General features: G+C 56.6%; 1 protein-coding gene across 3 annotated transcripts; it reads left to right on the forward strand.

Annotated features, from left to right (window-relative positions):
* Nucleotides 1–4,715: 4,715 nt before the first annotated feature.
* SEMA3G (semaphorin 3G) lies at nucleotides 4,716–14,831 on the forward strand. Of its 3 annotated transcripts, none has more exons than XM_032650453.1 (16): nucleotides 4,716–4,877; nucleotides 6,655–6,815; nucleotides 6,930–6,992; nucleotides 7,195–7,314; nucleotides 7,586–7,676; nucleotides 7,798–7,914; nucleotides 8,148–8,293; nucleotides 8,494–8,608; nucleotides 8,700–8,769; nucleotides 9,049–9,193; nucleotides 9,510–9,741; nucleotides 9,836–9,927; nucleotides 10,573–10,614; nucleotides 11,350–11,578; nucleotides 11,891–12,030; nucleotides 13,356–14,831. In XM_032650453.1, exons 1-16 carry the CDS (start codon nucleotides 4,769–4,771, stop codon nucleotides 13,803–13,805), a joined length of 2,322 nt encoding a protein of 773 aa, XP_032506344.1. In that variant the 5' UTR covers nucleotides 4,716–4,768; the 3' UTR covers nucleotides 13,806–14,831. The 3 variants fall into 3 exon arrangements, with proteins under 3 accessions (XP_032506344.1, XP_032506345.1, XP_032506346.1); XM_032650454.1 differs by having other exon boundaries at nucleotides 13,359–14,831; XM_032650455.1 differs by lacking the exons at nucleotides 4,716–4,877; nucleotides 7,586–7,676 and having other exon boundaries at nucleotides 6,717–6,815.
* Nucleotides 14,832–16,454: the final 1,623 nt, after the last annotated feature.

A 16,454-nucleotide genomic window follows, 5' to 3' on the forward strand; every position in this document is an offset into this window, starting at 1 on the left:
ATAGATCAATGGAACAGGATAGAAAGCCCAGAAATAAACCCATGCACCTATGGTCAACTAATCTATGACAGCTACATGTAAAAGAATGAAATTAGAACAGTCCCCAACACCATACACAAAAATAAACTCAAAATGGATTAGAGACCTAAATGTAACACCGGACACCCTAGAACTCTTAGAGGAAAACATAGGAAGAACACTCTGACATAAATCACACATAAAAACAAAAATAAACAAATGGGACATAATGAAACGTAAAAGCTTTTGCAAAGCAAAGGAAACTACAAACAGGACGAAAAGACAACCCTCAGAATGGGAGAAAATATTTGTAAATGAATCAACGGACAAAGGATTAATCTCCAAAATATATAAACAGCTCATGCAGCTCAATATTAAAAAAACAACCCAATCAAAAAATGGGCAGAAGGGCTTCCCTGGTGGCGCAGTGGTTGAGAGTCTGCCTGCCGATGCAGGGGACACGGGTTCGTGCCCTGGTCCGGGAGCATCCCACATGCCGAGGAGCGGCTGGGCCTGTGAGCCATGGCCGCTGAGCCTGCGCGTCCGCAGCCTCTGCTCCGCAGCGGGAGAGGCCACAACGGTGAGAGGCCCGCGTACCGCAAAAAAAAAATGGGCAGAAGACCTTTCTCCAAAGACATTTCTCCAAAGAGGACATACAGATGGCCAAGAAACACATGAAAAGCTGCTCAACATCACTAATTATTAGAGAAATGCAAATCAAAACTACAATGAGGTATCACCTCACACCAGTTAGAATGGGCATCATCAGAAAATCTACAAACAACAAATGCTGGAGAGGGTGTGGAGAAAAGGGAACCCTCTTGCACTGTTGGTGGGAATGTAAATGCATACAGCCACTATGGAGAACAGTTCCTTAAAGAACTAAAAATAGAATTAACATATGACCCAGCAATCCCACTACTGGGTATATACCCAGAGAAAACCATAATTCAAAAAGACACATGCGGGGGCTTTCCTGGTGGTGCAGTGGTTGAGAGTCCGCCTGCCGATGCGGGGGACACGGGTTCATGCCCCGGTCCGGGAAGATCCCACCTGCCGCGGAGCAGCTAGGCCCGTGAGCCATGGCCGCTGAGCCTGCACATCCGGAGCCTGTGCTCCGCAACAGGAGAGGCCACACAGTGAGAGGCCCGCATACCGCAAAAAAAAAAAAAAAAGACACATGCACCCCAATGTTCATTGCAGCACTATTTACAATAGCCAGGTCATGGAAGCAACCTAAATGCCCATCAACAGGGGAATGGATTAAGAAGATGTGGTACATATATACAATGGAATATTACTCAGCCATAAAAGGGAATGAAATTGGGTCATTTGTAGAGACGTGAATGCATCTAGAGACTGTCATACAAAGTGAAGTAAGTCAGAAAGAGAAAAACAAATATCATATATTAACGCAAATAGGTGGAACCTAGAAAATGGTACAGGTGAACCGGTTTGCAGAGCAGAAATTGAGACACAGAAGTAGAGAAAAAAACGTATGGACACCAAGGGGGAAAAGCGGCGGGGGTTGGTGGGGGTAGTGGGATGAATTGGGAGATTGTGATTGACATGTATACACTGATGTGTATAAAATGGATGACTAATAAGAAAAAATATATAAATAAAAAATAAACATTAAAAAAATGAAAAAATAAAAGAAAACATACATGCACCCCAATGTTCATAGCAGCACTGCTTACAATAACCAAGACATGGAAGCAACCTAAATGTCCATTGACAGATGAATGGATAAAGAAAATGTGGTATATACATATATATGTATATATATGCACAATGGAGTATTACTCAGCCATAAAAAAGAGTGAAATATTGCCATTTGCAGCAACATGGATGGACCTAGAGATGATCATACAGAGGGAAGTAAGTCAGACAGAGCAGGACAAACAATAATGATATTACTTATATGTGGAATGTAAAAAATAATACAGAGGAACTTATTTACAAAAGAGAAACAGACTCACAGACATAGAAAACAAAATTATGGTTACCAAAGGGGAAAGGGGGAAGGATAAATTAGTAGTATCGGATACACACTACTATATATAAAATAAACAAAAAGGATTTACTGTATAGCACAGGGAACTATATTCAATATCTTGTAGTAACCTACAATGGAAAAGGGTCTGAAAAAGGAGATATATATATGTATATCTCCAAATCACTTTGCTGTACATCTGAAACTAACACAACATTGTAAATCAACTATACTTAGGAAAAAATAATTAATAAATTTTACAAATTTTTAAAAAGAAGCAATCACTGGAGCATCTCCCACTGCCCCTGCCTCTTTCTATTAAGGGTGCCTGGTTACTGCCTGCTGTCCTAAGAGGGTGTGGTTTCTGCTGGGTGGCCCTGCTGCCCATCACTTGGCCTGAGACAGCCGGCAGCTGTGGGACCTCCTGCAGTTCCTACTTTGTCCATTAGATGGCACAAGATGCCTTTGGCTGGGTCCATTGATCCAAGACACCAAGGGCACACATGGGGTCTTTTTCCCACCTGCAACCAGCAAGCAGAGATCTTAATTTTTTTTTTTTTTTGGTTGTGCCACGCGGCTTGTGGAATCTTAGCTCCCCAGCCAGGGATGGAACCCAGGCCCTTGGCAGTGAAAGCACGGAGTCCTGCAGAGTCCTAACCACTGGACTGCCAGGGAATTCCCTGCAAGCAGAGATCTTCACAGAAGATCCTTATCCCCTTCCCAGACTGGGAACCAGACGCAGAGAGGAAGAGCACCTGCTCGAGGCCACACAACAAGTTTAGCCCCTGCCACAGGCTGTTTTTCTGCAGTGTGGAACGGGCTGCCCCCACATCCTGTTCCAGTAGACCCAGGCCTCCCCTGCAGTCACAGCTTGGGGCTGGCTGAGCTTAGATCCCCAGGGTGAGCTGGCAGGTTGACGAGTTGTTGGGCCTCCCACCCACAGCTGGTGGCCACATGCTGGTTCAGGGGCTGTCTGGCTCAATCTCTAGCCAGACATTGGCCCCCAGCCCGGGCTACTAGGCTGAAACATCTCCCCAGGGAGATGGACACAGAGGGGCTCCACCCCTCCAAGGGCCCAGGATATGATCATCATCATGGCAGCTGCTACACAAGCACCCCTCACCAGTTTATAGAACCTGTTACACCTAAGGTGGCTGGCCCTGGCTCTGGAAGGAGGAGACTGAGACCCAGAGAGGGAAAGGCCTTGGCCAAGTTTCTTCAGGGAATCCAGAGGCAAGGTGGCCTCCCTGAGTAGCACTTTGCCCAATCCCAGGTCAAGAGGCATATATATTTTGAGGGGAGATGGGGACAGGGAGACAGGGTCCCAGGTCCCTGGGTCCTTCTCATGCTGATTCAGAGACTGAGCTGTTTCTCTTTCAGGAATGAGATAGGAAGGGAGGTGGGGTCGCAGTACCCTCAGGAGCCTGAGAAGCAAGAGAGGGTCCCAGGAAGGGGCAGGACTGAGCAAGACCTGTTCTCAGGCTGCTGTGTGGCCTGGGCCACGTCCTTCATTCTCTGATGTCCCCAAGTTTCCTGACCACCATCTGAGGGCCCGGGCTGGTAACTTGCAGGAGTTTCTAGAATCCTGGGAGTACCAGGATTCTCGCTCAAGGTGGAAATCTTAGCACCCAAGGCCTCAGATTCTGAGCGTAGGGGTCTGGAGTGGGGTGGGGTGGCAGCTGTGGAGGGTGGAGACAGGGGCTGCTGTTGAGGGGGGGAGGTCTCCCCACTTGCCCTATTCAACCCCTCAGCTCCATCTCCCCCTTGTGCCTCTTCTGTGACTCTCCTGTCCCCTGGATCAGAGCTCAGAGCAGAGGGAGTTGGGGCGTGAGCACCCACCCTTCACCCTTGGGAAGAACCCACCACTTCCCTGGTGACGCTCTGGGCCCTGGGGCTCAGTGAGGACTAGAGACTGAGGGAAGCAGGGCTTCTCTGTCACAGGGTGAATCCTGTTCCCTGCCCCAGTGGGCTGGGATGGGGCCTGGAGGCCAGACACGGACAGGCCTGAGACAGCCGGCAGCTGTGGGACCTCCTGCAGTTCCTACTTTGTCCATTAGATGGCACAAGATGCCTTTGGCTGGGCCCATTGATCCAAGACACCAAGGGTGGAGAAGTCTGGGCATTCATCTATTGCCAATTGCAGATCTGTGAAGTGTGGCCAGACCTCAAGCCCCCCATCCAGCCCCTTGGGCTGGAATGACTCCCCCCCCAGGCATTCGGGCCCTGCCTGGGGAACTGGGGAGCCTGACCAAGACTTCAGGGGGCTGGGCCCTTGGTGTCAGGGCCCAGGGCCCAGAATCAGTCTGTGGGGGTCTCTTTCATGGGCACCAGAGGGGCAAGGAGCAAAAGAGAGCCCAGCTAGAACCCCCCACCCAGCCCATCAACCTCTGATTTCCCTTCCAAGCTATTTCCCCCCTTGACATTTTGCTAGAGCTTAGGGACTTGGGTTTGTGGACATTTCTGTATAAACCACCCACAGCGCAGCTGGGAAGGAGTCTCCCAAAATGGGGAACTAGCTATTCTGACACAGAGGCATCAGCTGGGCCAGCCGAGGTGGAATGAGAGGCTGCAGGTGGATGGCAGGGCACTTGCTCCCTCCCTCTTCCTCCCCGCCTTCCTGGCCTGGGACGGGGTGGAGCTGTTGCCTTATAAGTGGCAGGCCTGGCGGCTACGGAGCAAACTACAACCAGCAGCAGCGGCAGCGGCAGGACCCAGGGCAGCTCTACAAGCAGCTTGGTGCCCCAGTTCCCCCGCATGGCCCCCTCAGCCTGGGCCATCTGCTGCCTCCTCTGGGGCCTCCTGCTCCGCGGCGGCAGCCTCAGCCCTGGCCCCAGCATGCCCCGCCTGCGGCTCTCCTACCGAGGTAGGGCAGTGCACACCCTGTTTGTGTGTGTGTCCCTGGGAGCCCCAGACCCTGCCATACCCCAGCTATGGGACCCCAGCCAGCCCAGGGCAGTCTGTTCTGACAGCAGGAGGCATGCAGTCACTCCCAGCACAGGCTGTGGGAAGGACTTTACAGTCACTCCCTGGCATGTGCTCCCCGCTGGCCACCAGAGGCAGGAGCCTGGGAGAAAGGCAGGGGGAGGGGGACAGGTCCTGGAAGACATGGCCAGGGTGGAGGTGGGAGAGACAGAGACACACTGGGGGAGAAACTGAGGGGACTGCTGAGAAAAGGAGAGAGACCTCAGCAGAGATGGACAGAGAGAGATGGGGAGGGGGCAGAGAGGGCAGGTCTGGAGCATCTGTCTGCTCTCAGCTGGGCCCCTTGCCCAGGGCAGACAGTGGAGAAGAGGGCAGCATCCTGTCCCTCTCGTCCGCCCTGAAGTGTGGTCCCTCACCCTATGCCCCAGCACTGTTCCCCCTCCTGCCTCTTGCAGCCCACTTTGCAATGCTGGCCTTTCCTCTTCCCCTCCATCCACTAGGCTCTTTGTAGCCTCCCTTCTTTGCCCATCCTGGCCCAGGAGGTTCCTCTGCAGATCTAACCTGATATGTTGTGCTGCAGCTGGCACAGGCCTCTTCTGAATCAGATGAGACAAAGGCTCTCCACAGATTCTTCTTCCTGGGGAAACCAGAGGGGTGATCACCTTCCCCCAGGAACCCCAGTCCAAGGAGGGAGACCCAGGCCTTCTCTGGAGAGTCGGAGGCAGGAGACATGGCTCCACTCTGGAGAGTCTGAAGGGAGTCACGGCGGGGGTGGGGGGGCTGGTGGTTGTGGAATGTGGTCCTGCCCTGGGGCTGTGGCTTTGGGCTAAGTCTGGCTACAAGAAAAGGTTCAAATAGGGCAAATCTCCTCCAAAGTACTGTCAGGCATGGAGGGCTTCCTGGAAGAGGCTGTTAATGAGTTTGGGGTTAGAGTGAGTGTTTGGGGATAGAGAGGATGACCTTTTGGGCTTGGATACCTCACCTTCCCAGTGGTGGCCATCGCCCCTTCCCACCACATCCTGCTGCTCTGCCCTTGCCCACCCATCATCTCCAGCCACCTAGCTGGACCCCAAGGACCTACTTCAGGATCCCCACCTCCTGGGGTCACCATCCCCAGAGAGCCACCCCCATCCCTGGGACCTGGTGGGCAGCGTCTATGGAAGAGAAAACCCTCTTTAGCCATATCGCTGGACCAGAGCCTAGAGATCCACCTGGCCATACCTGGCCTCTCCCACACCCAGGCCTTAGCCAGGTGCTCCCTCTGATGAAACGCTCTCCCCTGTCCATCTGCTTGTCCCACTGAGTCAGCCTTGCACGCTTCTCAGACCACCCACCCTTCCTCCAGGCTCTCCCAGCACTTCACCCAGCTTGCTGCCATAAGTTCTGCCAGTGGGGCCATCTTCCCTAGGGACTGGGTAGAGCACAGATGGGCCAGGGGGAAGGAGATGTTAACTGAATATCAGGGGGCCACGGAGTGAAGGTGTAGGGGGCAGGCCCCTGGGTAGGCTGGGCTGCGTGAGGGGCTCAGAGCCCCTGTCCCACCCACCCCCAGGAGTCATTTCCCTGAAGCCCTCCAGCACCCCTTGCATGGAAACATTTTCCAGATATGAGTGGGGGCAGGGTCGGTGAATGCACAGCTGGGACACTCCACCTCCACAGATGGGCTAGAAAAGTGGGCTGAGCAGCAGGCCCTGACCCCCTCCCTCCTTCCCTCCTAGACCTCCTTTCTGCCAACCGCTCTGCCGTCTTTCTGGGTCCCCGGGGCTCCCTGGACCTTCGGGCCCTCTACCTGGACGAGTACCGGGACCGCCTGTTTCTGGGCGGCCGCGATGCCATCTACTCACTGCGGCTGGACCAGGCATGGCTGGATCCCCGGGAGGTGAGCCGGACTGACCGGGAAGCGTCTCTGTCTGAGAGCTGGGCAACTCCAGATGGGAGGCCAGCTGGGTCAACTGAGGCTATGAGGTCAGGGGTCATACAGGCTGTGTTTCAGGTGCTGTGGCCACCGCAGCCCGGACAAAGGGAGGAGTGTGTTCACAAGGGAAGAGATCCTTCGGTGAGTGATGTCAGGAGTGACTGCCCCCCACCATGACCAACACCCAGTCCCTGATCCCCAGGAGAGCCTGGTGCTGCTCCCCAGGTGCCTGTTCTGGGGCCACTTTAAGCAGATCTTGAAAGCTCCTGACGGTGCTGAAGAATCTACCCGCCCCCCCCCCCACCTGCCCTAGATCATCCTCCCACCCCCCTCCTCCCCCTAGGTGGAGTGTGCCAACTTTGTGCGGGTGCTGCAGCCCCACAACCGGACCCACCTGCTGGCCTGTGGCACTGGTGCCTTCCAGCCAACCTGCGCTCTCATTGCCGTTGGGCATCGTGGAGAGGTGAGCCGGGGCGGCCCCGCAAGGGACTGGGAAGCAGTGACATTTCCTCCCTGTTGTCTGAACGCTCCCCATTGAGCCTGGGTCAGGGCAGAGGGGTCAGAGCCTGAAAGGCACCTTTGTGCCAGGGAGCTGACCCTGCTGGCAAGGTCCTGAATGAGGGCGCCTTCCGCCCACCCCCACTCTCCAGCCGCAAGCGATGGGCAGCAGCCCCGGTTGGGGCTGGCTCTGCTTTCCTAGGTGACGCCTCTCCTCCCTCCCTCCCTCTCCCCAGCATGTGCTCCGTCTGGAGCCCCGCAGTGTGGAAAGTGGGCGGGGGAGGTGCCCACACGAGCCCAGCCGTCCCTTCGCCAGCACCTTTGTAGGTGGGTGATGCCCAGGCCAGGGCGGGCATGACAAGGGTGGGAGCCGGCCAATGCCACTGGGATGAGATGGGGTCTGGGTACAGGGCCTGGCCCTCCTCCCCTGACCCTACCCTCACCCTAGGAGGGGAGCTGTACACGGGCCTCAATGCCGACTTCCTGGGGCGTGAAGCCATGATCTTCCGGAGTGGGGGTCCCCGACCGGCCTTGCGTTCTGACTCTGACCAGAACCTCCTGCACGGTGAGCCCAGGGTTCTGCTGAGGGCAAGGCTGGCTGGGGTCTGCCCCTGGCACTGGCAGGGAGGTGGGAGAGCTGACGCTGGAGTGGGGACCAGAGGGGCAGCCCATCCCCACTCACTGCCTGGGACTCCGGCCTCCAGTGGGGTCCCTGCACCTCTTCCCCTCCTCACTGGCTCACCCCAACCCTGTCCTCCTCTGTGAGGCCCCCACCAGCTTCACTGTGTTAACTCACAGAGCCCAGGTTTGTGATGGCCACCCGGATCCCTGACAACTCCGACCAGGACGATGACAAGGTGTACTTCTTCTTCTCGGAGACAGTCCCTTCACCTGACGGAGGCCCGGGCCGTGTCACTGTCAGCCGCGTGGGCCGCGTCTGTGTGGTGAGAGCTGTGGCAGGGACAGTGAGGTTCACATCCTGGCCGTATGTGCCTTCCCAGACCTGTCCCAAACTGCAGCAGTAGGCAAACTGAGGCGAGGGTGTAGAGCCGATATCCATGCCTCTCCCACAAGGGTGAGGGTGGAGGAACAGGAGGCGGGGCCTGTCCTTGGGACACAAGGCTGACTGGCCCCCACTCCCCAGAATGACGCAGGTGGCCAGCGGGTGCTGGTGAGCAAATGGAGCACCTTCCTCAAGGCCAGGCTGCTCTGCTCCGTGCCTGGCCCTGGAGGTGCCGAGACCCACTTTGACCAGCTGGGTAAGGGCATGGCCAGGACAGGCTGGGTGAGGGCTGGGGAGGGCTCAGAGCCAGTGAGTGGCGGGCATTGGTCGTGGCCTTCTGTCTCCAGAGGACGTGTTCCTGCTGTGGCCCAATTCAGGGAAGAGCCTGGAGGTGTACGCTCTGTTCAGCACAGTCAGGTGGGCACACGGCCTCCCCTCCCCTCCACCCCGGCCCCGTCTCTGCACTGCAGCCTCCCTTGTTGAGCCCCTGCCTTCACGTCCGGCCTCGCCATGGGTCCCCGTCTCTGTCCCTGACTCGGTGACTCCGTGGCTGTACTCTCTGCCTGGGGGTCCTCGTTTTCTGGTCTCTGCTGACTGCAGGCACCATCATCCTCTGTCCTACCTGTGGAACCAGGCTGCCCCCTTCCCGCCTCTGACAGCCTCCCTGGCCTGACTGTCCCTGTCCGCCCTTGGCAGTGCTGTGTTCCAGGGCTATGCCGTCTGCGTGTACCACATGGCTGATATCTGGGAGGTCTTCAAGGGGCCCTTTGCCCACCAGGATGGTCCCCAGCACCAGTGGGGGGCCTATGCGGGCAAGGTACCCTTTCCCCGTCCTGGTGTGGTAAGTATCTGCCTGGGACCAGGGCAGGGAAGAGGGCTGAGTAGATGCCAGGAGGGGCTCTGCCTGAGGACAGGCCTGTGTCTGCATGCAGCCCCAAGGCAGCGGCTGAGCTGGGGCTCCAGAGCAGCTGGGCTGGGTGGGGTGAGGATGGGAGCAGAGCCCAGACCACACTAAGGAGTCTCTCCTGCAGCATGAAGGGTCCACAAGTGGTCCCTCTGAGGTTGGCGTGCCCAGCCAGTGGAGCCTAGAAACAGACTGGGGTGGGGAATGTGACATCACAGGAAGCTTCAGGCACTCCCTTTGCTGCTGCCCACAGTGCCCCAGCAAGATGACCGCACAGCCAGGACGACCCTTTGGCAGCACCAAGGACTACCCAGATGAGGTGCTGCAGTTTGCCCGAGCCCACCCACTTATGTTCCGGCCAGTGCGTCCTCGGCGGGGTCGCCCCGTCCTCGTCAAAACCCACCTTGCCCAGCAGCTGCGTCAGATCGTGGTGGACCGCGTGGAGGCAGAGGACGGGTCCTATGACGTCATCTTCCTGGGGACGGGTGGGTGGGCTGAGTGGGGTGGCCGGGCAGGGGAGGTGTGTGAGGACCTATGCTGCCCCTTCCTCTCCCACTGACACCTCCTCCCCTGCCCCAGACTCAGGCTCCGTGCTCAAGGTCATTGCCCTCCAGGTGGGGGGCCCTGATGAACCTGAGGAGGTGGTTCTGGAGGAGCTCCAGGTGTTTAAGGTGAGTGGGGGCAACTGATGGGAAGGGTCCCCTCAAGCCCTGTCCCTGCATCTAGGCCTGGCTACGAGAAAGCAGGAGCAAAGTACAGGAGGGAGATGGGCCTGCTGTACTGAACCTGCGGCCAGTGGGGAGTGAAAGTGATGACGCTCACTACTGCAGAGGCCTTGCCGATGCTTCGAAATGACTGCAGGGCCTGGAGACGCAGTCTGTGAGCTGAGAGCTGGGGGGCCCAGTGAAGGATGGCCAAGGCGATCACCCCTTGACAAAGCGCTGCCAGGGGCTGCCAAGTTGCACTGAGGGGCAGCTGACACCCCAAGTCCCCAAGGGGTTCTGTTGACCCCTCTATAGAGTCAGACAGGGGATCATCTGTGTTTGGGGAACTGTTGTGCTTCCCCACATGGGATGGGTGATCTGGGACAGCTGCCTCATTGCTGGGGAACAGGACTGTGGGAGGAGACCCCAGAGGTTTGTGCTTGTAGCCAAGCCTTGGAGGCCAGCCAGGGAGAGAGGACCTTTCTAACGTAGGAGAGACTGTCTGGCCTTAGTTGCCAGGGAGTGCACTGACCTGGGAAAAAGATGGTTTCCACCCAGAGTCTGGAAGAGGCTGAAAACAGGGACGCAGGGGAGGTCTTCCTTCTTTCGCAGGTGCCAACACCCATCACTGAGATGGAGATCTCCGTCAAAAGGGTAAGAGTAGCTGCCATCTCTCCCCACTCCTCCTTCCTCTCCACCTGTCTCCTGAAGTTTCCCTGAGCACTGCTGTTGTCTGATGGAAAGCTGAGTCACAGCAGGCCCTGGGGCTGCCTGATTAAGCCCTGCAATGAGGGTTGAGAGTTCAGCTGGGAGCCGAGATTCCCACGCATGAAACCAGTGGGAGTGGGAGGCCCGGAGTAAGTGAGCATGTGTTCAGATAAGGGGAGATCCACAAAGGCCAGTTCCTCAGGGGAGACAAAAACATGCTTGAAAACAAGATGCAGATTTTAAATCAAATAGATTTTAGTGGCCTGCTGTGTGTCCTTTTGCAAGTGGCAAAATCTCCCCAAGTTTATCTGCCCCAGTTCATCTTTGGGTAAATCTCGACTTTTGTACTGGGATTGCTTAAAGCAGAGCTCACCTCCAAAGTCAGGGGCAAGACAGGATAAAGGCCATTGGGGTAGAGGGCAAAGGTCTGCTGCCGGGAGGGTCTGGAGAAGCCCCTTAGAGAAAAGACCCCAGGTGTGCCCCATTCCCTCCACGTCCTAACATAGGATCTGACGTAGATCAGGTGGGTGATAAACATTTTTTCTTCTGGGAATGCACTCAAGAGGTTCTGGAAGACTCTTGCAAATGTCAGGGGTCTCAGGAAAGCCAAGGGAGCTGAGAGCCTAGCTGCTTCCAGGCAGAGCACAGGCTCACCTCGGGCTCTGCCTATGTTCCTCCCAGCAAATGCTGTATGTGGGCTCGAGGCTGGGCGTGGCCCGGCTGCAGCTGCACCAGTGTGAGACTTATGGCAGTGCCTGTGCAGAGTGCTGCCTGGCCCGGGACCCGTACTGTGCCTGGGATGGTGCCTCCTGTACCCGCTACCGGCCCGGCACCAGCAAGCGCCGGTTCCGCCGGCAGGACATCCGGCATGGCAACCCTGCCCTGCAGTGCCTGGGCCAGAGCCAGGAGGGTGAGTGGCAGCGAGCATGGGGGCGCCAGCTGGGCTCTCACAGGGCCCCCACTCACCCCTGTGGCCTGGGCTTGACCCCTGTGAAGTATGGCCTCAGGCCGTTCTTGTAGTAACAGGCAGTCCACAGTTTCCGTAGGTGGGCAGCTCCTGTCAGCATATAGGTTAGGGTCTTTGGGCAGAGTGAGCGGCTTAGGGATCAGTAGACACCTAGGTCCCTGTCGCATTCATGGGGGCTCCTGGACTGAGGGAGTCAGTGGGTGGTCCCAGGGGTCCTATAGTTCCTGAGCTGAGCCCACCTCCAAATCCTTCCAGAGGAGACTGCGGGACTTGTGGCGACCACCACAATCTACGGCACAGAGCACAACAGCACCTTCCTGGAGTGCCTGCCCAAGTACCCCCAGGCCGCTGTGCGCTGGTTCTTACAGAGGCCAGGGAACGAGAGGCCTGACCAGGTGAGCAAGGACCCTGGCTCCAGCCTGCCTGTGTCCTGAGGTCATACCCCTCCATGAACTCTGGGGGGAACTTGCCAAGATCAACTTAAGAAAAGTATGTATTAAAGCCCCTGGGGTGCCTAGAAGGAGGTGCCCCTGTTCCTGCCATCTGGGAACACCCAGGCCAGATGTGGTAGAACTTCTCCAGTGACAGGGAGCCCACAGACTCCTGGGCACTGAGCTAGGCTCTGTCTGAGAGGGGGGTAGCAGAGATAGAAGAGAGGGAAGGGGTCTAGGCTGGTCAGGAAGGCCCCCATGCTTACACATATGGCTCATCTTCAAAGGGGTCTCTTCCCCAGGGGTTCTTGGTCCTCCTCTGCCTTAGGCCTGGGCCCCTGATCACTGGCCCTTGCACACACACCTCTACCACACACACACACTCACACACTGCCTGGCCCCACACGTCCTCCCTGGAGTCCAGCTGTCTGCCTAGGCCCTCTCCTCCCCCATCCAGAAAAGTCTGTCAAGCCCAGAGATGGCTTCAGTCTGGGGCCTGAGGCTGGGTGTGGGTGGGGGCAGGGTGAAGAACCATTCGCAAGCCACTCCCACGGGTAGGGAAGAGGAGGGAGTGGGTTGATTACAGGAGGGGCTCTCCTTCCAGCTTGAGAACTGGAGGAGGCCAGCCTTGGGCCAGCTGTTGGGCTGGGCACTGAGAAGTCTCCCCCAGTGGGGAAGGGGCAGGGGAGCGATGAGATGGAGTTACACAACACTCACCACCCAAGCAGTGCTGCCTCAAAGTACACATGTGCGGACTAAAGCCCAGACAGGGTCCAGGCCAGAGACAGGGCTGGATCGGAACCGTGTTCCACCTGTGATGGGGTTGTGGGCCCTGCACTGTTGGGGGAGTGGGCAATGCAGACCAAGACAGGGAGGGCTGTGTGTGTGTGTGTGTGTGTGTGTGTGTGTGTGTGTGTGTGTGTGTAGAGTGGAGGGGAGCTCTTGTCCTTGGTCTGGGGGTATAGCCCCCCTGAGTAAAAGCCCATAAATACTCTTTAACCCTCTGTTCCCTGGGAATATGTGCCAGGGCCCCCCAAGGCCAAGACAGGGGATCCAGAGCTCTGAGTAGGGGAGAAACCAGTCAGTCAAAGCTTTGAGAAGGCCCTGTCCTGGATTATGGGAAGGTGAGTCCTTGCCTGCAATTAGCTCACGGTCGAGGATGCTGAGCCGGCCAAGCTGCTGGGAAGGAGAGAATGAGCCCTGAGATGGCAAATTTGGAAAAGCAGGGGCAGAGAAGCTGATGGTGCAGGCCCTGCTCCAGGCGCCCTCACGCCCTCCCACACCCCCAGCAGGTGAAGACAGATGAGCGCGTCCTGCAAACGGAACAGGGGCTGCTGTTCCGCAGGCTCAACCGCCTGGATGCGGGTACCTACACCTGCAAGACGCTGGAGCACGGCTTCTCCCAGGTGGTGGTCCGCCTGGCTCTGGAGGTGATCACGGCTGCACAGCTTGACACTCTGTTCCCCTGGGAGCCGAGGCCAGAGGAGCCTGCAGCCCAAGGAGGCCCGGCCTCCACCCCCTCCAAGGCCTGGTATAAGGACATCCTGCAGCTCATCGGCTTTGCCAACCTGCCCCGGGTGGATGAGTACTGTGAGCGTGTGTGGTGCCCCTCCCGCAGCCGAGGCCGCAGCAAACAGGCCAAGGGCAAGAGCTGGGTGGGGCTGGAACTAGGCAAGAAGGTAAAGAGCCGGGTGCAAGCCGAGCGTAATCGGACACCCCGGGAGGTGGAGGCCACATAGAAGAGTGAGGAGGAGGGCGTGGTCGGGATGGGCCAAGTGGCCAGCAGCAGCCCCCAGCCTCTCCCACCCACCCAGCTAGGGCAGAGGGGGCCAACATGCCTGATTGCCTCTTAGAGATTGGAATCTCTGCCCCCAGACCCCTACCAGGCAACCCACAGGATAGGCTGGGGCCTGATAGAGGGCCTTATGTCCTGGGCCTGTTCCCTGCCGCTCTCTGTGCTCTCAGTCCCAGGCTGGAGCCAGCACCCTCGGGCTGCTGGCAACTCCAGTGGGCCTGCTATTTGTTCTTGAATGAGGCCTCCAGAGCACATTTCCACTTGTGCCGGAGGCAAGAGGGCTGGGTGATTTTTACCCAGCCTGCAGAACAATGGCCATTCTGAGTGACCCTTAGACTGGGTGTGTGGGTGCAGCTGAGGAGGTGTCTGGGCAGCGGGCCCTCAGGCAGCTGAGGAGGGTGGAAGTTGCCTCTAAGCTAGTACCTGCTAAGAAGACCTACCCTGACCGAGGTGGGGAGGGAAAGTGGAGGCGCTGAGAAGGTGGAACAGCAAGACCCCCTCACACTTTGTGCCCTGATATCTTGGTAGTTCCCTGCCATTCCACAACCCCTCTTCTGCATCTCAGAATCACAGAAGCATAGACTACTAGAGCTCCCTGGGACCTGGGGATGGTCTGGACCTCCCAGCCTGACATCCCTTCATCGGGTCTCGGAGCAGCCAGGCCAGGTTTCCTGGGATGCCCACACCCCGTGATGGGATTGCCCCTCCCCAGCATCAGGGTCTCCATGTTGATGAGCAGGGAGGGGGTGAATTCTAGGAGAATGTTATCCCCCAACTCTGTGGACTAGAGATAGGGAGAGGGGAGCTGGGGAAGTGTGGGGTGTTTTGAGGAGTGGGCTGTTTTTCCCGGGGCAATGCAAGCTGACCCACAGCCTGGGAGGGTGGGGATGTGGCAGCTCTGGGAGCAAGCTGCAGCTGGTAGGTCAGGACAAGGGGCAGGGCTTTGCCTGGGAGGCCACAGAAGACTGAGGCTTTTTTTTTTTTTTTTTTTAAGACTGAGGCTTTTGAGATGGGGAGAGGGTGGGAGACCCTAGGACCGCCTATGGGACCCAGGGGCGGGCATTCTCAAGGACTCCAGAAGGCATCAATTAGCCCAGGAGCCAGATGTTTCCCACCCTGGGATCTTTGGTTTCTGCTAAATAAGGGTTTGTCACGGATGGTTCATTTATGAAGCCTTTTTTTCTTTTAAGGGAAAAAAAATGTAGGGGGAAGCTTCTAAGTCCTGCTGGTTCTTGGGGGGTGCTGCTGGATCAGGTGGCCAGGACGCAATGTGTCTGGGCATGTAGGGAGGTGTTTTTGCCATCAGCAGTAATGTGTTTCTTGGGCTGGGGAGCATGGAGGAGGAGGAGGAGGAGGACTAAATGAAAAGTTGTTCCCAGCCTGCATGTGAACAAGTCAGTGACGCACAAAACCGACAGGAGGGAGACAAGAGCATCAGGTTTGAGATTCCCTCCATTAAAAACCAAGATGAAGGAAGGAGGAAAAAACAGATAAAAAGCAAGACAGGGCTTCCTGCCCCACTGAACTCAAACCCAGACTCTGTCTGCCTTGGATTTTATCCGAGCCACCCCCGCACTCCTTCCCGCCCCCCCGCCAGCCCCTACCACCTCTAGAGAACTGGAGTCTGAAAAAGGCCCCTCTTCCCATCTTTGCACAGTGAGTGAACCAGAAGCACTGAGGTTAACCTGACAGCACTTTGGGAAGCCTCTGGCCTGGGGTAGCTGTGGCTGGGATGTCAGCACGTAAAAGCAGAGGAGGAGGACCGTGGAGGGGAGGAGGAGAGAGAGGCCATGGGAGAGGGTGGGGAGACAGCGCAGAGCCCCAGGAATGGGTGTCAGAGCTGCAGCCAGCTCTGCCCCTCTATCCCAGGCTCTGCACTGGCCGCTAGGCTGGGTCCCCTGGGGAAGTTACTCTGGAAAACAGCGGGAGAAGGAGTTAAAAATCCTGAACAAGGAACACCTGCGCTTGGAAAATTATGGACAGCTTCTACTGGTCCATACCCCACCCCCGCCCCGCTTCCACAGTACCGTGTGTTATTCACTCCTGGAAATGCTTCTATGTGTGAATTCTATTTTTGTATTCATATGTTGAGATGAGCCTTGTGGTTTCTCTGTCTTCAAAGTACGCTTCTCATAATTACTATTGTTCTTTTTATCGTCACCACCCCTGAGAGCTGGTGAGGATAGCACAGGGGTTTTCCACACAACCTGCAAGGAAAGGAATGAAGTTAATACTTATATCACATAATTATTACCATTATTGTATCTGTGAATTTCTGTACTAAATTAACTGATGCCATTTGTGTGAGCTGGAAATGAGGGGCTTTCCCTGTCCTTTCCAGGAGGGAGAAACCACCCTGGGTGGCATTTTCTAGACGGGAAGGAGATGGGTATCAGAGGAAGGAAGGAGTCAGAGGGCTTTGCCTATGAAGCTGAGATTGCTTATTAAATTAGGAAAATCCTGTCCCGCGGGCTTCTGAGACTTCTTGGAACTTCAGGAAAACCTTGAGCCAGGGGTAAAAAATGCTGGCGAAGGGCAGATGGGCACGTAGGCAGCACTGCTCCTTTTTCACAATAACACTTGACTTTGTGAT

This window comes from Phocoena sinus, chromosome 11 (genome assembly GCF_008692025.1).
Source record: "Phocoena sinus isolate mPhoSin1 chromosome 11, mPhoSin1.pri, whole genome shotgun sequence".
In the NCBI taxonomy this organism is placed as follows: domain Eukaryota; kingdom Metazoa; phylum Chordata; class Mammalia; order Artiodactyla; family Phocoenidae; genus Phocoena; species Phocoena sinus.